At 35.5% G+C, this 23,002-nt stretch overlaps 1 protein-coding gene across 18 annotated transcripts in view; it reads left to right on the top strand.

The window, feature by feature from the left end:
- Positions 1-23,002, top strand: part of LOC105220753 (supervillin) — a 363,739-nt gene that overhangs the window by 183,931 nt on the left and 156,806 nt on the right. For 15 of the 18 annotated variants that reach the window (XM_054228592.1, XM_054228584.1, XM_054228583.1 and 12 more), the window contains one exon: positions 13,982-16,313. In XM_054228592.1, the coding sequence (XP_054084567.1) occupies positions 13,982-16,313 (2,332 nt within the window). Of the gene's footprint in view, positions 1-11,988; positions 12,164-12,694; positions 12,880-13,981; positions 16,314-23,002 lie in introns of those variants that run through there. The other 3 variants (XM_054228590.1, XM_054228591.1, XM_029045976.2) reach the window with 3 other exon arrangements.

The raw sequence follows: 23,002 nt of genomic DNA, 5'->3' as shown, positions 1-23,002 counted from the left end.
TTTGAGATAGCGAGTGTATCTATGTGATCTCGTGTATTCTCTGCGTGCTTTGTTGTTGCATCTGTATTTTTTATGAGGATTTCTAGAATTCCTCTGTCCATTGATGCCGATTTCTTTGTGCCCAACAAAGACGTTGTATATTACATATATAAATGTGTGTACATATGTATATAAATTGTAAATATATATGCATGCATGTTCATATGTTTATATAGCATAGATAAGTATGCTATATATGAGTTATGATGCATACGGATTAGCTGTTGTGCTACGAAATGTTCCATATTGTTTTGAAATAAATTTGAGTAAAAGCATACCGCTCGTATGATATACAAATGTCTAAATAAAAACACACATGTGTATGTACTTATGTGTTTGGATGCATGAAATATATTTTTTATGCATTTAGCTGTTTCATATGCGAGAAAAATTTGCAATGGTTTTTATGTTAAAACACATTTAATCTTATAAACTATAATTATGATTTCATTAGTGGAAACTGTCGCATAATACACAGATGTGGAATTTCGTAACTCATTTCAAGTAAAATTTATTCGTTTCATATGATATTATTCATTACTAATGTGTAATAAGTTTTCATATATTTGTTGTTATATAAATTTATTACTCTCAAAAATGTTTTTTAAAATTTTTGAAAACAACTTTCGAGTAAAGAGAAAGTACTTTGTCGCATCCGCTTTGTCCTCAATGGCTCCCAGTTCAATAACATTAATTTAAGAAGAGTAGGAGATTAGCCTTCTAGATCTGAGCCTGGATCCGAGACTGCGAGTCAGCAACGGCGTATAAATTTCCTCCTCGCTGGTGCTAAGGATATACCGTCTTTACACGGTCCTCAGAGCCTCGTTTATATAGAACTGGGAGTACCGCCCGAAGGGGAAGTTGACATTTGATAGGAATGTGTGTGTCCCCCTCAAAGACGAATCGATTGAGGGTTATTATCATCTAAAGAGGATGATCGGCGGTTTTAAGATACAAACAGGTCGTTGAGGGAAGTTTAGAGTCCAGAAGTAGTGTATACAGATAAAATTTCAGTTAAATAGATCCAATCGTTTTGGAATTAAATTCATATGCCTGTTTATAAGAATCTGTAAATCTTCCCATAAAACACAATTTTGAAGTCCAACTGATTCGTTCACGGTGTAGATTTCGGAACAAAGTTCTGCATTTCTACTGAGACATATCCCGTATAAAAATCGCCGAAATCGGACTATAACTTTTCAAGACCCCAGATTTCGAACAGGCCTCCGTGCCTATGGATAATTGTTTACCGAAAATCTCTCAGCTATTTTATGGAAATTCAGAGGGTATCTTTAGCTTCTAATAGTGCGTATCTGTGCAAAAAATTGATGAAATCGGGTCATAACTTCTCCTAACTGCCATATATCTTATATTAGGGTTTTCAAACATCCACTGAGCTTTCGGTTAAAATGTGAAATATCTTAGCAAAATTAAGTGATCGTATAATGTTGAATATAATATAGCTTGGTGGCAAAAATGGTTCATGAATTAGCCCAAGCCCCATATATGTACTTTATGTATATGTATCATGATTTTCACTATTATAGTGGACTTTATGACGGTGTTTTATCTGAACAAAATTAAATAAATACATTACGCGAGTATAAAATGTTTGGTCATGTTATGTTATCTCAATTTTCTATTACACTGTGAAACACTCGACAGGTTTTAGTTAGCTTTTCCGAGAGATTCAGTCATAAGTAAAAAACGTGTATTCTCTGATTTTCGAAGTTAGCCAACATCGAAATATTTGCCTTCGAAACTCGAAGCCGGAAAAAAATTAGATTTTGCGGTGTAGCCTTAGTATAACTAATGAACCTCCAACAATATTGTTACATTGTAAATGTTAATATTTTTTATTTCTATCTAATCTGATATAATTTTATACCAAAAGCTTAATTTCCATTATTTATGATTATTGTATTTCATTAATTTTTTTTTTTGTGTTTTTTGGTTAATATTTCTTATTGTTTATTGCAATGCGTGAAATTTCCGTTTTTAATTTCTACTCTCCGTAGGGAAATGCTTTTGCATTTAATGGCAACCACAGTGCGCGCAATTTCTTTGAAAATATTTTTTTTTATATTTGTTCTTGTTTTTGTACAGATTGCAGCGCATGAATCTTCAGTTAGTCAACCACCCACTCAGCTTTCTGCACTTTCCCTTGCCACGAGATAAATCACTTTTGACTGAACGAAAATTTAGAAAATAATTTCCAATGCGTTTAGCCGCCTTCACCATATTGCACGCCAACGCGCTTGGCTGTGTGAAATTCTGTTATTTTTTGTTGTAATGTAAAGCATTGACATTGCGCTACTTGGCCGCCCGCCGAATGGGAGCACCAAATGCAGCTACTTTAACGCCACTCTAAAAATAAGTGCCAAAGGCGAGTACATATGTATATCTAGAAGATTTTATATCTTAGCAATCAAGCCTGCTGCTTCTCCACACACCCAGTGCTGCGGCGCAATTTGCTGCAACAACAATCATATTTTGTTTTTTTTTTTTGAAATTTGTGCCTAAATTTAAAAATGTTTTCATCATTTTGCCTAACAGGCTTTTATATAAATTTTCGGTGTCAGTGCACACAGATCATGAGTTGTTTTTATTACTTTCGTTTTGTTGTTGTTTTTTTTATTCTTTGGATTTTTTCAATTTTTTCAAATGCAATATTTGCCTCATTTTTGCATTACCCGCCCATCTGCATGACGTACATATTTTTGTGTGTATGTGTGTATGAGTGTCTGTGTGTCTTTGTTTATTTTGGCAACATCGTTAAATTCATTTCGCGCTGGAATTTCGCGTTGAATGCGAAAAATTTTACAATTCATAAACGATCAGTCGCACGCATGTGGCAACGCCTACACTATGTCACAGCGTCACTGATTGCATTTTGCTGGAGTGCATTTTCAAATTCTGGATATTTTCAAATTCCAAAAGAGATTAATATATTTTTGAATCTAAAATAATTTTTTGAAAAAGTTATCAGAGTGAAAATGATTTATTTATAGGATATATCATTGTATATAATATATATATTTTTTTTAAATATATCTCCCAAACATTTCCCCAAAAATTAGTCTACATTCTGTCTACTTCTCATTTGTGAAGAGCAAAATCAATGCTAATAATTATGCTGGCGAGTGCCACATTATTTGCTTGGTTTGCTTTTATTATTCAATACAATATAAATAATCTATCTCATCATGTATGATTCATTCAACATTTAGTTTTGTTTTGTTGCTGCGGCACTTTTACTCTCTTCTGAGAAAAAGAAAAACAATCACTGCGCCAGCACTTGAGTGATCAAATCAAATTTAGGGCTTACTAAGTACTTTTGCTAAGTATTAGGTTTAACGAAGTGAAGTGGGTTTCATAAAACGATTATCGAGGTTTTAAGAAAACTACAAATGCACATTTCAGTTTTTAGTTGATAATGAACGGCACGTGTTTATGCTTGAAATAATAACTACAACAATAACTTGTTATAGGATTACAAACCTTCCTGAATATATAGTACTGCTAATGCCAATTTATAGGTTAGGGATCAAGTAGAAATTTTTCTCTTTTTGTAATGATATATATTATAGGAAAAAAGCTACAACTAAACATTATTTTCAGCTCTCTTCCCCTTTTTCATATTAAGACTCAATACGAATTAATGTGCTAATTTTTTCAACTTAAAGTATTAGGGGCAGTCAGGATTTTCAAAAAATCAATTTTGTTGGAGTTTTCGTTGCATATTCTCTGAAAATTTGAAATTGACTCGATTACTCATTAGTTTTCGAGTTAATCGACACATAACAAAGAACGGGCACTTCAACACGCTAGTGTGAAACTTTAAAATGCATTTTTCTCGAAACTATGTTTTCTGAACTGTTGACAACTGTAACTCGAAAACTGCTCAGTAGATTTTATTGAGATTTCTACAGCTTTTTGAATAAATAATTATCCTGGGCAGGATCGACGCATTTTTTTCAAAAATTTCGATTTCTTAAGACCAATTAACTATCGATTTTTTTCCGAAAATCTAGAAAAAAATTTCCTGAAGTCGCCATTTTGTTAATTTTTGAAAAAAAGAAGAAAGCTTCGATCATGCCCAGGATTATATATTTATATTACGAATTTTTCTTATCCGATTGATTGTAGACGAATCTAGAAGGACTTATGATTGTCACCACAAAGACCTTTTTTGATGCTGGGTCAACAGAAACAGCTATAACTTTGGAAATTACAAATCTTTTTTTTTCAAAATTTTCGTGACTTCAAGTCAAAACTTTGTGTAATAATATCATATTATTACTTATGTAAAATAACATGACTTAATAGAAAACAATGACTGAAAATTGTAATCTTTTCGTGTCTTTGACTACCTCTAACTCCTTAATCACTGTGCTTTTAGAATGAATAATTGATTGAATTTATAGGAATTTCACAGTATGAACCTATTCGCTCGATAGATTGCCGAGATTTTAGAGGAATCTGTAGTCCAACATACCGAATCGACGAATCTTATTTCATAAGAATGAAATCTATTGAAAAGACCAAAACCTCCTAAAATGATTGAAAAATTTCGAAGCCATAGGTTATAACTCAGTTAGTTATAACTAAACTAGCAATTATTACTTCATCCTCAGACCTAACCCGATATGGAACTACAGCTTTCACGATATTAATGACAAAACCTACAAACATATAAGTTCATCGATTTAGAACTCTGAGAAATATGCTCTATATAGCGTAATTGTGGGCGTGACAGATCCCTCATATTAACCCGACACTCATTTTTGTTGATTCTCAAATTGAGATGCGTTTGAGAATCAACCTTAATTTCAAATCTCAAACGTTTGTTCTCAAATGCATTTTAATTTGAAGACATAACCATTCTCAAACTAAAAGACACATTTTTAATATGAAAATTTCCTTGTTCTCAATTTGAAAATGTCAAAATCTCAAACATTTTCTCAAATATGAAATGAGAAAGTGTTTTTTCTCAAATAGTAAAATGATTGAAACCAATGTGAGAAATAGCCTTTGAGAAACGTTTGAGAAAATGTTGTCTTTCAAATTGCCTAAATGTTGAACTTCAAATTGAAAATTAATATTTTCTCCAACATTTGCGAATTTCAATATTCAATATTTTATATTAATCTAAATTAGTGATCAAGTTATTCTAATAGTCCTCGTGGACCTTATATTCTCATACAGGATTCAATCGCTTAACGGAACATTTTTAAATAGCTTCATATCGAAGAATTTTTTTGGATAAAAATTGCTTATAGATTTATTGGTCTCAAATACTTCCACAGCATCACAAGCGGGTTAAGCATTTTTTGCTTATTTAAATGAACAATAAATCGTCAGATTGCTGCCACATTGACAACTTATGCCAACATATTTTCAGTGCACGCGATTGTTTATTTGCATGTGGGTGTTGGGCGTTATAAATACCAAAGCAGCAACACACTTATCCGCTTGGATTGGCGGGTTAAAGCAATTGTAAGTATTTATATATGTACATATGTGTGTGCAGAAGAAACAGCACTCACGAGACGTGTTGCTGCAACACCGCAAACAGTTCTCCACACACATATAATAATATAAGACACCAGCCACCAGCAATGAAACTGACAATGAAATGAAAAGGAAAGAATAACTCTATGGAAAATAGAGCAAAACATGATCAGCGTGCTGCTAAGCGAAAACAGTTTGCATTTTGCCACACTGTGTGTGTAATTTGATGCAAAATACCGTTTATTTCAATTCACGAAAGTGCTTTCTGAGACTTTGCGGCAGAAATGCAATTTTTTATTACTCTCAGCTAAGATTTTCCGCTTTGCATGTTTGAATAAATATTTATCAGTATTGTTTGTAGTGTTGTTGTTGTTGTTGTTTTTTCAACAATAATAACTTCCTTTCAATGTTAATGTGTCATACGGAGTGACGTCATAGCATCATGTTTACCCAAGTTTATTGTTATCTACACTTGCATGACTGTGTGGGTACTTACAAGTGAGCGGTCGGCCCACGCGGCGTATACGCAACGTAATTGCAAAAAGGGGGAAAAATAAAAAAAAATAAGTATTTTTGTTTTTAATTTTATTTTTATAGTTAAATGCGCAAATTAACAACAACAATGCAAACAGTTGTTGCTATTATTTAAATATTTTTATAATTAATTTTTTTTTGTTTCTTTTGTTTTTCTTCTTTGAACCATTGTCATTGTGCTAATTTGTAAATTGAAAATCTCTGCATATTTGGTATGGTATGTTCTAGTTTGTCATTGAAATCGAAATTGAAATCGAAATTGAAATCTCATTAAAGGTGAAAAACAGAGATTCAGTTGATTGAAATGTCATTTATTGTTGTTGCTTTCAATGCGATGTTTGGTGTAATAGTAAGGTTGTTGAGCAATTGATTATTGGTTGCTTTTGTTGATTTTGTTTTCTTTGTTGGTTTTTTATTTTTGTTGTTGTTTGTTTGTTTTGTTTTCTTTGATTTAATTTTTTTATGTATTTGTGTTTACTCTGCGCGGCTGTAATGTCAGAATCGTACATAACATTGATTGTCTCGACACTTAACGGTCTATTTAGCTATTCAATCACCTTCGCTTGTCAATTCGGCACCTTGTTTACCTACTTACATATGAACATATATATATGTGTGATTGTGGGCGTTTATTTGTCTAATTTTTTCTACGTTTTTCATGTGGCAGTTTTGTTATAAATTAAATCACAGTCAGCAGAAGGTGATCAAAAAAGTGCAGTAAGCAAAAATTGTGATATTGGGACTTCATGCTAATCTTGTTCGATTTTATTAGAACTTTGTTTATTAATAAGAACAAATCAACTTGTAGCTAATATATATTTATGATATTTGTATAAGTTATAAACATTTTTTTTTTGTTTTTTTTTTCAATGATGAACAGAAAAAAAAATTATAAAATATTATTGAAAAAAAATTGAAGAAAATTTTTTTAAAACTATTTATTCAAAATATTCTTCGCGTAGAATTTTTTTTCAAAATAATTTCTTCAGCTGCCAAAGCTTAGAATTTCATTAGGTCTTGCATTACAAAACAGGCAGAGTTCATATATAACCTCATGATTATCTTTGCAATCCAACTCTCGAGAGATTGTAGCAATCCAGTGTTCCCCCAACTGTCCAATGAACTGGAAACAACTCACATAAATATAAGTTATTCCTGATCATTAAGAATCTTTCCAAAATAATTTTGTAAAAGAATTTAAAAATTTTAAGAGATTTTCTCAATAACTCAACATTTTCCTTTAGTAGTGAAAGCGGGTAACCGAACAATCTGTAAAACCAACTTCTTGAGTCGAGTCAGAGATTTTTATACGAAACTTTCTACAATGCTAAGAAGTTCTAGCTATTCCAACCTAGTTTTTATGTTGATATACAGCCGTGTTCAAAATAATAATAGTACTAAGAAGTCAATATTAGAATTTCTTATAAAAATTCGTTGTTCAAAAAAATAGTAGTATTTCACATCTGATTTAAAAAAGTATCTGAAACATAGGTAAATTTAAAAATTATGTATAGATATAAAGAAATGGGGTTCAGTATTTGGTCGAAAAGCACCTATTATATAAAACCGCCTGATAGGGACGCGGCATAGAGTTGACTAGGCCTGCATAACGGGTTTTAGGTATTTCTTCCCAAGAATCCTCCAAAGTTCGCTATTATTGCTTTTCTATATATCAACACATATGTTATCTACGGAATAGTGGTCGGACCATTGCCAAGGCATGACCATAATCCCTTTGATATGAAGCCACTCCTTGGCTAGCTGACTTCTATGTTTCGGATCATTATCCGGCTGGAAGACCCATTTCATATCGTTTTCCGTATAAGGTAATATTGTGCTATTCAAAATATCAACGTAGACATGTTCATCCATGACAGTGTAGATACGATATATTGGCCCAGCACAGTAAAAATAAAAGACAGACCCAAACTAATATTTTTAACCCTACATGTTTTACCGTTATCGTAGTGTGTCTAGGGTGGTATTCAGTCCTCGGTGGACGTTGGCAGTGAACCTATGCCTCCAAAAAGAACGACTTTATCTGTCCATAATATATTTCGTTTCGTCTCCGATTTCAATGATAAGAATCCAGCACACGCACTATTATTATTTTAAACACTACTGTATACCAGTCGCTTGTTCGATTCACCACTTAGATTCAAGGCTAGGCGAGTTGAAAACTACAATTCATAGATTTTTCAGACAACTCACCTATAAACTCTCTTATATTAGAAAACAGAGTTCTCGAAAAACTGTTGAAATGTTTTTTTTAGAAGTCTATTTTTTTCTTCCAACTCGCTAGTCTATTTCTTCAAAAGAAGTACAAAATATGAATGTTCATGTAAAGACCTTATACTTGGAGTAAGTACTTTCCACATACAAATAACGAATGAAATTGAGAATAATTTATTTTTTTTTTTTCACATTTATTAAAAAAAACTTTCTATCAGTGTATTAAATATAATATATAATATATACATAAATATGTGTGCATATATAAGCTTCTATAAATTGGCTTAATTTCAAAGCCCACAATTAACACCTGCCAATCCGATTTTGGTCAAATTTGTAGGCAATTAGCACGACAACAGTCCAATCGCACACCTGCAAGCACTACTAACACACATACACACATGTACGTATGTATTTATGAAGGTGTATCTACATATGTATGTGTGTTTGTGTGCATATTTCGCATCACGTTTTCGCCACTGTCACTAATTTTATAGCGCTTAATTCGTTGCTGCAAGTCAAAAAGCTAAAAATTGCACTAGCAGTGCGCTCCTCCCTCGCTCACTCTTTCTTCTCCTCCTCTTTCACCCCCTATCACCTTGACATGATTTTCGCTATTTATCCGTCGCCGTCCAACCGTCACCGCCAAAGGTTGCCACAATTGCTGGCAGGTTGGCAGCGCTCAGGTGCGCATTTAAATGCTTTGCCAAGTAGATTTCATTTAATCCCCACGACCCTGACTCGTTCTGCTCACCTAGAAAATGTATAACGAAAATAACATGAACTACAACAACAAGAACAACAGCAATAACAACAAATTTAGCTTAACAAATAAACATGTCAGTAACACCAAGCAAAGAGTTGGAGCAACTATGCATATAAATGCGATTAAATGTGAAAATAACTGTAGTTACCACCCACCCACTCGCCGGTTATTTGTGTGCCTGTGAGTGTGTAGGTAAGTGGTCTTAATGACTTACTGACTGGCTTAAAACAAATTGAGTGTTTTCGCTTTTTATACGCTTTTACCCCCATTTACTAGGCCACTAAGCTGTTGGCACTTTGAATAATGTACTCTTGGCTACATGCAGAGCATAGCATAGCATAAGTGTGCAATTAATTGCTTTGGTGCTTTTGTAGCAAAAGTGCGGCTTGCAATTTATATGTATATATATGTTTGGATGTGTGAATGCATTTGCTGAACTATTATTACTTGTTTTTTAATTTTTGTATTTTTTTTTACAAAATTTCTGGTCAAAGCAAATTATAGTTATATATAGTATATTAACTCGGAATGTCTGTCCGTCCGTCCGTCCGTCCGTGCAACGGATAGTAAAAATTGAGATATCCTAATGAAACATGGAACACATGTTCCTTGGGTCCGTGAGAGGGTTGCTTTCGAAAATGGGCAATATCGGACCACTGCCACGCCCACAAAATGGCGAAAACCTAAAACACAAAAAGTGTCATAACTAAGCCATAAATAAAGTTATAGAAGTAAAATTTGGAACAGAGGATCGCACTAGGAAGGGGCATTCTTGAATGTAATTTTTTTGGGTAAGTGGGCGTGGCCCCGCCCCTAAATCGGTTATTTGCATATATCTCGCAAATCAATGAAGCTATATAAACCAAACATTCTGCAGTCGGTTCTCTTAGGTAAGGAAAATAGTTGAAATCGGATAATAACCACGCCCACCTCCCAAAGATTAGGTTGAAAATTACTAAAAGTGGATTATCTCACTAACGAAAAACGTTAGAAACACTAAATTTTACAGAAGAAATTGCAGAAGGAAGCTGCACTCAGATTTTTTTTACAAAATTGAAAATGGGCGTAGCATCGCCCACTTATGGGTCAAAAACAGTATCTCAGGAACTACTCGACCGATTCAAATAAAATTCGGTATATAATATTTTCTTGGCACCCTGATGACACGTGTGGAAAAAGGAAAATAAAATCGGTTCACAACCACGACAAATTTCCATGTAACTCAATTTTGAACTCCATCTTATTCCTTCACTTTATAATATATACATAAGGAACCAATGAAGATAGCGAAATAAAACTTTGCAGCAATACTGTATATGATCTGTGGCGTCACTTGTGAAAATCGGAATTTGAAGGCCTCGAATGTCGAATATGAAGAATTCAGTGCCCCATGGTAATTTTTCACCGAAAATGTCGGTAAATCTCTCAGACATTTTAAATTAATTCAGAGGAAATATTTTTCTTCTAATAGTGTGTATCTGTACCAGAAATGGTTAAAATCGGGTCATAACTTCCCCTAGCTCTCATATACTTAATTATAGGATTTTCAAATTGGGTCAAATTGTGTGTTCTCTTAATAAAAATATATCAATAAATTGCGAGAGTATAAAATGTTCGGTTGCACCCGAATTTAGCCTTTCCTTACTTGTTAATTTTATTTGAATTTTGAATTTATTTTATTTCTTTTCAAAATTTTGACACCAAACACCCTTTATAATTTCTTTCAATCTAAATTATCGTCAATTTATTTTAAAATTTCCTTACTTATTGTAATTTTAGGCATCTTAAAAAGCAAGACCGTCTGTATAATCGTAATTTCTCCTCGAAGCACCCTGTATAATCCCGAATATAAATTGTGCCTCAATCTGATTTTAAAATGTCTTGGATTAATATTATTTAAGCACCATTTTTTTTTTTAATTTTTCTCAAATTCTCAAAATATCTACACGAGGTACCTTGTATAATTGCAAAAATTTTAATGCTTAAATTTAATTTAAATTGATTTAAAATTTGCTTCATTATTGCTATTTTATTAAGAATTTTATAAAACAACTTATTGTTAATGTTCATAATGTCTACTTGAAGTACCCTTTATAACACCGAAAACGGTAAAAAAAAAAATAAAATAAAATGAGCACCATCAATTTAATTTTTTTCTTTCAATTATTATTTTTTTATTTTTTCACTTTTTCAAAATTTTTACACCAGACACCCTGTATAGCCGCAAAAATTTAATTATTTAAATTTAATTTTAATTTTTTTATACCTTTTTTAATAATTACACTGGTCGACAAAAAGTAACTTTTTCTCTGACTCAAAGATCAGACAATGATATTCTTATAGGATTTTCATCGCTGAACACGAATATGTCCTCCAAAAGTGCCTATCACGTCGAGATTTTGAGCAAAATGGACTCAAAGTCTCAAAAAACCCTGTTTTTGGCCTTTTTTGATCACGTCTAGAGAATTATGCTGACGTGCTAGAAGTCTCTAATTCGGCGCGCCGTAGTGCCCTAGTGTACCGCTCTTTGAGTGCAAGTAGAGCGCGCGCGCACATTCAGAACTTTTTCGATTTGACTCTTATAGTTGACAGTTTAAGCTTCAATTTAAGCCTAATTAGAGACTTCTAGCACGTCAGCTTAATTCTCTACACGTGATCAAGAAAGGCCAGAAGGAAATTTTAAACATATTTTATGTTTTCAAATTTTCTAAACTAGGCACCCTGTATAAATGCAAAAATCGAAATTATCATATTATTCTCAATTTAACAAAAAAAAAAAAATAAAATAAAAAATAAAAAAACAAAAAACACAAATATTTCAAATACCAAAAAATTCACAGTATTTTTGAAATGTTTTGAAAATTTTCGAAAAATGTCAAAAAAAGTGAAATTTTTGAAAACTTGAAATGTTTATTTTTTCACATTTTAATTTTTATTTCTCAAATTATAAGCTCTCATTTTAGTCTCTTTTATAATTTATGGTTTATTGAAAGTGTGTTAAAATTCGAAGTGATTTCTTCACGTACTCGTTAACGTTGGCAATCTTCTTAATGTAAACGCGTTATTGCAAAATTGGCGGTGATATAAATTACAAAAAACACAAAAAGCCGCAAATTATTGCCACTAAAATGGAGAATAATAATACTAATTAATAAAACACAGCGACAACGACAGTTAATTTGATGTTAATTATGTAATTACGTAAACCGCAATTGGAGCATTTGCTTGTGGTTTTGGTGGATTACGAATTTTGTGCGGTTTTCATTGTGAAATTACCAGCTGAATTCCATTGTATCTTATATGTATATCTAGATTTACACATTATTGCGATATTTCGTGAATAATCGCTTTGCGGCTGTCGCTGTGTTTTAAGCGGCAAATAATTGCAGTGGTGAACAAAAAACAACAGAAAATTGCAAATTTTTTGCTTATAAAAAAAAATGTTTTTCAGAAACAAAAAATTAAATTCAACTACTAATTGGTTTTTTGAAAACACGAGATCTTGTCTTATTATTTTTCCCGACTATTTTTGTTCACCACTGTTTTTCTCACTCATTATAAGCCCAAATAAAATATAATCCTTTATATAATTAAATTTTTGCTTTATAGAAATTTTCCCGTTTGTCAAGTCTTTCTTCGTTCCGATCGGCGCTGTAGTCGCCTAAGCAAGTTGGCTAATATTCTTGTTAGCTGCCTCAAAATTCTATCCTCTTGGACCCTCATTTTACGCATGTTCTGTGGAAATTTCTTAGCTGTAATGCGTAAATTAGTGAGAAGAGTACATTTCATTCTAGGTGGGACTAACAGTTCTTGTGCTTATGAACAAACATTTACGGAAAACATTCATATTGATATTAAAGGGTGATCCATTTCGAGGTTCCCTACTTAAAAAACAATACGGAAAATTCAAATTTAATAGGGAATGTTTATTAGCATTCGAAAGAACGTTCTTCGGCATTTATTTTCTGAAGATTATCCCGTTAAAATATTGGCCGTGGCTACGTCTCAGATGGTCCATCCGTTGAGTCCAATTTGCGATGACTCGTTCGAGCATTTCGACTGGTAACTGGCGAATGACACGCGTGATGTTTTGCTCCAAGGCTTGAATCTAAGCGGGATTGCCAGCATATACTTTAGACTTTACATATCCCCACAGGAGTCTAACGGTCTGATATCACACGATCTTGATGGCCAATCGGCCGGTCCCAAACGTGAAATTATCTGCTCACGGAAGTGTTCTCTAAATAAATCCGTTGATTAATGCGATGTGTGGGAAGTGCCGCCATCTTGTTGAAACTAAATGTCGCCGAGATCACGATGTTCAATTTCAGACATCAAATGGTCGGTTATCATGGCGCGATAACGGTCGCTATTGACGGTTGCGTTCTCACCGCCATAATTTTGAATAAATATGTACCGATGATTCCACGGCTCACAAGCCACACCAAACCGTTGTTTTTACAGGATGAAATCGCAGTTCTGGAATATTTTCAGATTGCTCTTCGTCCCAAATGCGGCAGTTTTGATTGTTTACATACCCATTTGGCCAGAAATGGGCCTTAACGATGAACAGAATTTGGCTCGAATACGTCGGATCTTCTTGGAGCTTTTCAAGAGCCCATAGAGCGGAGCGATGTCGCTTGGTAGGGTCGAGCGGGGTCAGTTCTTTCACAAGCTTTATTTTGTACGCTTTTTATTTCAGATCTCGACGTAAAATGCGTGATCTGTCAAAAAATGCTGTTGAAAAAAATACCTCTACTCGGATCACCCGATAATATTGATATTGATATTGACTAACTTTTATTTATTTAACTTTCTTTAATAAGCTTATTTAATAATAAGATTAACTTAAAACATTTGGGACATACACTAATTCCCTTCCCTCTCTCCTTTCAGAATCCGTCGACACTATACATAGCCCTAATACCAATTACGAAAACAAATCGTCAAATTGTAGTCTATCCTCCGCATCGGTCACTGCCAAATCGAGCTGCCAGCAAACGTCTTCAGTATACGATAAAATAAAACAACATCAACAATTGCAACAGCAACAACAACATCAATCGTCTAAACATCAGTCAAAAGAGAAACAACAACAACAACAGCCAGGATCCAAATCTTCCTCATCCTCCTCAACACGCTACCACGGTGTACATCCACATTTTCACCATCACACCGCACCAGCCTACTATACCGACGTCAATCTACACATTCACACGCCGAAAGCCAATGATGTTACGTCACTAAATGAGAATTACCAAAGCGTCTACAATACACCAACACAATTGGTCAAAGAGCATTACTTCCCCAAAACCAGCACCGCTACAGTAGTACCGCCACCAATTGGCACGGGTGCAGCTGTTATTGGACGTGCCAGCACTACATCGCCAACGTTGGTGGATAAGCGCGATCGTGAGCGCAACAACAAAGCGCCGATCAATCCGATCGACAGCAACACAAGCAGCAAAAGCGTGAATACAGCGGCGGCACGAGCGGCTTTTTTTCGTGGCGGCTCTGCGGGCAGCAGCGGCTACAACAACAACAACAGCAACAGCGAAAGAAAAAGTCACGAACCTTTAGCGAAATCGTCACCAGCATTTGGGCGCCCTACCGAGACAGGTGAATTGAACGATAACACATACGAGTACACGCCATACGAACATAACGGTGGTAGTAGTTTTGTTGTTGTTGATATAAATAGCAGTAGTGATTGTAGTAAATATAATAATAATCATAATAATGTTAAGCAATTAGACAACATTGAGACAGACATAACACAACAACAACAACAACCATACGATAGCATAAATCATAATTACAACAACAACAATAACATAATATCCATACCATCCCCCACATCACCGGCAGGCACGAATACCACATCGACAACAACAACATCCGCTGGTCGCAGTCGCAATTCGCATCGTTTCGCTGGTAAGAGACGCGCAGTGCGCGTGCGTAGCGAATCCCGACCGATCAGCGCGCTCTATGATATAATATGCAAGGAGAAGGGTCTGGACATTGGTACCAGCACAACCAACGAAGAAGACTCGTCAGCGCCGTCAAACGAAGACGGCGCCCATCATAGCGCACGCAGTAACAACAATAAAAACAACAATAATAATAATAAGAATAAGAGTAAGAGTAGAGAGCGCAGCCATCCGCGTAGCAGCAGCAGTCGGAATAATAGTCGAAAGAACAGTAAAGATTACTCAGAGATCTCAAATTGCCTAACCGCATTTGTCGCCAACTCTTTGTCCAACTATTTGGGTGGCAAGGCATACGATCAGTCGAATATGGATCACGCGGCCACGGCGTCCGGTGATACAAACGCAACACATGATCGCGCAAAGCGTTCACACAAGGCACGCGCATCGAGCGGCCACAAGCCAGGCACCAAGAAACGCAAAGATGTCGGTGGTAAGACAAAAGCGAGTACACCGCGCAGCCCCAGAGATGAAGCGCTCAACGGCGATACAAGTGAAGATTCGAATGAGGCAAGGGCGCACACCACACTCTCGGCGCGCTCCAAGCATCGCGCCGATTGCGGTCGCCGCATGAATGGCACTGAGAAGGCGACCTCCCTGCCCCCACAGCTGCATGCTTCGGCGGCGCACACCACCCTCAACTCCGCTGGCTCGCCACAAAAATCCACAACACATACGAATAATATCGATTCGAATACTCATTTGAATGTGGGCAAAAAGTGCTCCATTCACGGTCGCTGTCATTTGGGTTGCGAATGCCGCACCGCAAATCATCGTCCGTCTCATTATCCATATGAATATCATCAATCCTCATTACCACCAAACCTGTCATCCGGCACATGTAGTAGCATACGCTCGCCCAGCACCGCCGATGACGATAGTTTCGGTTACTCCCCCGAAAAGCTATTCATTGAACCTGTAAATATGAATTTAAGTGGTATCCCAACTAGCCCTACAAACGCTAAGAACGCCAATAGTAGTAGCAGTGGTGTAGTGCTTGAGCAAACGTCCAGCATACACGCGGTGCGCAATGGTGGCAAAGAGCGCGTTAGTCGCGCACACCAACGTCGCTTGCGCGAAGAGATGCGTCGTCATACGGATCTGCCGCAATTGGACTCACTCTCGCCGTCCTCGCTTAGTAATATTAGTCAACTGATGGGTTCGGCCGAAAAGGCACTGAGTGAAGACGAAGGTGTTGCGGGCGTGAAGCAACAAGAGACTCGCGCGACCAAAGCGAGAAGGTAAGTCGTATTTGTGTGTTGTAGTTGCTAGTTATTTTAGAGGTTTTTGGTGTATCGTATCATAGTTTAGAACTGAGATATGTTCTTAAAGCTGAAATATTTTAAGTTAGCGCTAAACAAGTGTTTAAATCTAACAAGACTTTCATGTTCAAATGACCTAAGTCTCAGTGGTTATGGGAAATTATTTAAGAGGAGGGTTCCTCTTCCTCTGCTGACACCAGCGGGTACGGCATGGAACATTTTCAAAGCTCGAGTGATTTCGTCCATTCGGAAAACATGACCTAGCCAGCGTAGCCGCCAAAATGATATCGATATCTGAAGTTTATTTAGGAGATCAGGCGAAAGCGCTACTTTCCATAATACATCACTTTATATAATCCTTACGGTTCTTTACATGGATCTGGTATATATTGGACAATGAACAAATTTGATCTACATGAATACTTAATCATCATTCTCTTGCGTTTGCAATCCTTCTTTCTCTGGAGATCATTTCAGAGATCATTCGGTCTCAGGCTGTCCAGATTTCATGAATTGTCTCTTAGACACTAAAAATCTCCAAGACACCGATGTGAAATTGTAATCCATTCCAGCTGACACTTATGAGCGGGTATTGTGTTCAAATATTTAAAGTGGCAATTTTCCATTCTTCGTTTAATGCTTCTTCATAGCAACAATGTATCTTGTAGATTAAGTCAGTCTCTAAATCTTCATTATATCTTTATGTGCTTATCTAATGCTTAAAAACGAATCTTCGCTTCAATTCATCGTTAGAAAAACAAAGACCCGCATTGATCGTCAAAATTTCAATAACAACAGCCACCACCGGTTTTGGAACGCTTTCATGGACTTGTCATTCAATTCAAATTTGAGCCATCATATTTGTCCTCTTTCTTTTGTGTTCTCTTTTTGTTTGTTTTGTTTTTATATTTTTCTTCAAATTTGTCTTTTTGTGTGCGCGAAGATTTTATTGCACTTTCGCTGGCGATATTCAAAGTGGCTCAAATGATTTCTCACAGGTTTTCTGAGACGGATTTTTTTTATTCATATTTTCTGTAATCAACTTTTGAGTCGGAGAATTTTGCTGCACCTCCAATTAGACTGTATAATACCTGCTTCCATATAAACCCACAACCATACATATGTATGTATGTACTATATAGTATATCTATGTTGGGTTGTTTGTCACATGCGCCACAGCAACTTGCACCCAGGGGTGCGGCGGCGCCACTCTGGCTGCAACTGCCTGTTTATGAATACCTGTCGGCGGTTATGGCATTGTGTCGGTCATCGTCGCGTCGCGTCGCTACAAGTAACATGCTTACAGTTGCCCGTCTGCGTTCGCCGTCTATTTATTAATTTGTCTTGTCAATTGTTGGGTGGTGGCGTCGATATGTACATATGGCTGTTGTCTGCGCATGCGCGCCGTTTTTTATTTTATTTGTTAGCCAGTAACCAGTTGCATGGTTGCCTACACACTTTTTGGCCGACTTGCAACCAGTGGTTACCGCGTTCAATTCGCCTAAATTTTCCATTTAATTTGTCATTAACGTCTCTTGATAGTCTCTCAGGTGGTTTCGCAAACATTTGTGGTTGTAAAGTTGGTTGTTTAAGGCGTTTACCGTTAGTTTATGTGGTTTTAATCATTTATTGATCGTATTTCTTTTGATTTTTGTTCATTATAAAACAAGTTGTTGATATTGTTTCGAATATGATCAAATTTCGCCAAATTACCATTTATAGTTCGTTAGGGAAATCAGTTGCTCTATAATAAATTAAATGATTTAAGTGAAATCAAATGTGGAAAAGGGGATTACTTTAATTTAATTTAACTACTTTCTTCAAAAATCTGTCACATATAAGTCAGTCCTCTCCTAACATTTCTCTGTAAGTTAGTTTGATCCTTGATCTTAATTGTTTTGACAGCGTTTTCCTTTCTTTTCATTTCTCAAATTAGTGCAATACGAGACATCAATTATGGATGCGACTTCCTCAAATTATTCTTGTCCCTTCTTCCTTGTTCTTTAGCTGGAACTCAGTGGAGTAATTTCGAAACTGAAAGTCAGTATTCCGTTGAAATGATCCAAGCCAGACAAACTTATCTTTCTTTCTTTACTGGCCTAGGCACCGCATTTATTATAGTCATTCGTTTTTTCGTTGTTTGGCGTCAATTGGTGAAACTCGGTACATCAAAGTCCTTCTCCACCTGGTCTTTCCATCGGAGTGGACGTCTTCCCTTGCATATGTTTTCACCGCTGGGAATCGTATACTCTCAGAGCTGAAGTGTTCTCATCCATACAGACCACATGATCTGCCAGCGTAGCCGCCGTTTCTTGATCCGCTGAACTATGTCAATGTCGCCGTATATCTTGTGAAGCTCATCGTTTTATCGAATAATCCTCCGCAAAACCTTCCTCTCGAAAACTCTTAATGCGAACTCATCTGTTGTTGACATTGTCCATACCTATAGTGCTGTAAGACTTCAGAGAACCCTTGAATCGGTTAAGTCGGTGTGGATCCACTACTCTCTTTTAGCCGTGATCCAAGACTCCACACGGTTTTGTTACCGCATCTTGCTCACGTTTCAGGGTGCGTGATGGGACGCAAGAGTCGGAATTGAGTATAGACTTGCAACTGTAACTGCATAAAACCAGAACCATGGCTACACGCTAAAAACTTATATGGCATAAAATTAATAAAAGTAGAAGAATTGCCTTTACTGTAGATAGTACCCTGGGATTTTTAGTCCTCTTGAAGAGATGATTTAGAAATATTTGTTATTGGAAAAGGAGATTTTCAAGTTGTAAAACTTACGACTATGATTCTTCAGGGGACCTTAACTGTCATTATGCTGTTCTAAATTAGGATTGCCTCTTTCTCCCTATACCTTTACCTTTCATGAAAATGTCTTGTAAGTCAGAAGTGTAAGTGAAATGAGTTTAAAATCTCATTGCCAAAAATTTTGAGAATTATGCATATAAATTAACCGGAAATTTTTCGGGTCTTGCATGTATAAAGACGGTGAAAGTAATTGGCATTCTTAAATTATTGTTTTAGTGTTTCAACCACTCCATAAGACAATAGAAAATCAGAACAGTTCAAGTGTGTTTCTCATTCAGAACCTTTCCTCGCGAAAGACGACGCTTCCGTCTCAATACGTCAATACCAATACTTGTCTTTAAACTCAAGTGTATCCTCAATGTCTCACAGCGAGCGTATTTTAAGAAAGGCTTTAACCCTAATCTTAAACTCAACTGTTTATTATTAAAAAAATACACAGAAATCCTGAAAGTGATTTCGAAAACAAAGTTTATTATTGTTGTATATTAGTTTTGCTAAAATTAAAATGCCACACACATTTACATATACACCAACAAACCATATTTCAAGCCGGTAATGAATTTGACCCCTTCAAGTGTAGCTCAAACTCACATACACTCAGTGTGCCTGTGTCTGTTTGTATGTGTGTGTGTGTGGGAAATTCTAGCTAAAATTGAAATTGTTTATGCAAATTATTTTCAAGCGTCCGCTATGGTTTCAAAGTCGCCAGTCATAATGCGGCGTCAAAATTTCACGCCTCATAAAGTCAATTTACCTAAATAAAAAGAAACGCCCCGCCGCCGGCGACAACAGCAACAAAATACAGTAGGCAACAATGCGGCGCGCAACAATAGTCGAAATGACAAAACACCAATTATCCGAACGGCCAAAATGACAAATTGCCGACAACATTAAATTTATGCATAAAACAGTCAAAAACAAGAATAAAAACAACAAAAACCAAAACTGAAACCAAAAAAGGAAAACAAATCAAAGAAAGTCATAAATTGAAAGTGTGTTAGTGTGCACCTCACTTATAGGCATTTACCTAGTCTAGGTATGTATAGGTGTGTTTGTATATATTTCGTTCTTACTATCTCTCGAATGTACAAATATACAAACTCAGTTTAGAATTTGTTGAAGAAACGGAATTTTCTGACCATTAAATGAATTTCATACTCGAGTTCAACACCAATCCTTCTCTTTCGCTTCGAGTGAGCTGCGGCATCTTTGGTTTGGCTGCTCATTTTGTATTTGCATGCATTTTTTCTCGCTTCACTGTGAGGAGAGTAATAGGTTTATTTGCTTTGTAAGAACTGCTTCAAGCTTCACACATTATGTTTACATATGTGACAACTTCTAGATAAACCCTGTTGGAAAAAATTAAGTTTATGCAGAAATTCTGGAAAACAATGTATACATTCATCCACAGCTTACTTTTTTGTACAAAATTAGGGCCTATATCTTGAAAAAATACATATATTTTTTCAGCACAACATCAGTCATGAGGCTCCGTTTATTATTCACCGAGAAGTAAACCTTTTTTTTTACTACGATTTCGGCACGAACGTTTACCTTAAGAAAGTTTCAAAAAATTCCACAGAAAGATGTCAAGATCATCAATAATCGATGGATAAATCTTTCGTGGTTCTGCTATACAAATCTATTAGGTCTACAACTTTGCTTCCGCCGTTTTCCAATAGATGTCTCTAGGGTCAAGCACTGGTCGATTAAATCGATTAAATCGTTTTATATCCATCTTGGACATTTGTGTCAACATTAACCCTACAGAATATTTGTAGTGATCTGTTTGCATCCCAAACTTATTCTCAACTGAATATGTCACTTTTTGAGCCGAATTCTCGACATTTGCGGGAAATTTTGCTTTTCTTTTTTAATTCCAAGAAAAGTGCGGCTGAGGCTCAACGAATGCTTTCGGATACGTACGGTGAGGCAGTCCTAAGTGAATAACTGAATTTCCATTTCACTCCTAAACGAAACACTTTAAACGTCCATTTAATACAAAAAATAAAGAATATTACTTTGAAATGTACATAGACCTGTCCAGTAATTACTTTTTTGTCAGTCACATCTCTAAAATAATATTTCCTACAGGGTCGCTTATTAGTCCACATATGGTATTCATTAGATTGTGTGTTTGTTTAGTATATAAATCACAAAGGGCAAGCCGCAGCATTAATATCTGCACTATTGTAAGATAAGTAGTTTATATTTCAAGATTTGTGTTATGTGTCAAACAACCAGCCAATCCAATACCATACCCGAAGTTAAATCCTCTAGTTTTTTACTAAAAAATCGACTTACCTTATGAAAAATATAAATTTATAATATGGAACTTCAGAACTCCGTGCATTTTACTCTTGTGAAGGTCCCACTGTCGTAGGAAAAGTGTTGCATTGTGTCTTAGTAGACGTTCAAAATGTTTTTATTCCCCTGGTATATTTCGGTCATCAAAAATATTGTATAGCAATAATTTCAAGCGGTGTAAGGCTTCTAGCGCCCTCTTGAAGTAACCTTTCGATGATTACTATTGACGTTAGATCAACTAAGTAGGTCGTTAATTATTGCTATGGAGAGATATACCTGGACCGGAATGTTTACTCCATTTTCTTTTAAACAAATATGAATCAGTCACTTTTTCTGGATGCAGAGAACACTCGAGAGTCTCTTCAAGACCTTTCAAATTTTAAATATGGAAATTTAGTTTATTTATACGCTCTTTCAGTCAGAAATATGCCTCTGCGATATAGATGATTTGATGATAATGAACTGATTCCACTGTTTGCCGAACAAAACGTGGGTTTATAAATTGAATTCCCACGATTTTAAAACATTAGTCTAGTGTATGTCTAGGCAAGATAATTTGCCAAAGTAAACTGAAGATAAATGTCAAACACATGCATTTATTATGACAAACAGTTTGACAGTTATCCATCTAGGAAATTCTATACTTCTAAAGGAGCCTATATTTCAAAAACCTTGCGTCTGTCCTATTGGTCATCCGAGATTCTGCGACGCTTACCAGAGGAAGAAATTTGCGTACTCAAGACTATAATTTTGAAATGCATACTCAATTTTATAGAATGCAGGGAACACCCTTGGAAACTTTTATCCACTCACTTATTGGCAATAATTAATTGATATTTTTCATGCGCAAGACCGTTGTAGCACACTATATTGAATGACGAAATCTTATGTCAGAAATATTATTACTATTGAACTATTAATAACCCTAGAATGACTCCACCGAACACCTGTTTTATTCAGCACTGATTTTACTTAGTACATTTCTGTTTTACAATTTCTGCTTGTGAAAACGTTATTAATTAAATTAAATACATATATACAAGACATCTGACATCTGTGTATAGAAATAAAGGTGTGCAAAAATCAGTGTTGCAATTCACAGCTGAGATCAGCAGCGACTATGGCTGTTGTGCAGCTGGGCACGTTGCCGCGCTTTGTTCGCCAGAGATGAGTCGAATGAGTACTTTACACGGGTGGCGCAAAATTAGTTGTCATGCGTTAAGGGGCAAAAATGTATATTGTCTTAACAAAGGGTGTTAATTTTGGAGGCTAATATTATAATTTGAAATAATAAAAAAATATTAAGGATGCATTCTTCATATTAAGTAATAATAATTTCATTCTGATTGATATGAACTGCAGTCAGCAGTAAATTATAATTCTTTCTTTGGTTTGTTATACAATTTAATCCAAGCAAAGCACCCTATATCAGTACTAGCATGCGTACATATGGTTATGTTTGCCTACCTAAAACTAACAGTTGTTTGAGCAGTCGGTTTGTTTTGAGTATGTTTTCTGTTTGTTTTTATTTTGTTTCGCTT

Source organism: Zeugodacus cucurbitae, chromosome 4, assembly GCF_028554725.1.
Source record: "Zeugodacus cucurbitae isolate PBARC_wt_2022May chromosome 4, idZeuCucr1.2, whole genome shotgun sequence".
NCBI classification, from domain to species: domain Eukaryota; kingdom Metazoa; phylum Arthropoda; class Insecta; order Diptera; family Tephritidae; genus Zeugodacus; species Zeugodacus cucurbitae.
The sequence above is the reverse complement of the archived record's forward strand: the minus strand, read 5'-3'. Positions and strand labels throughout refer to the sequence as shown.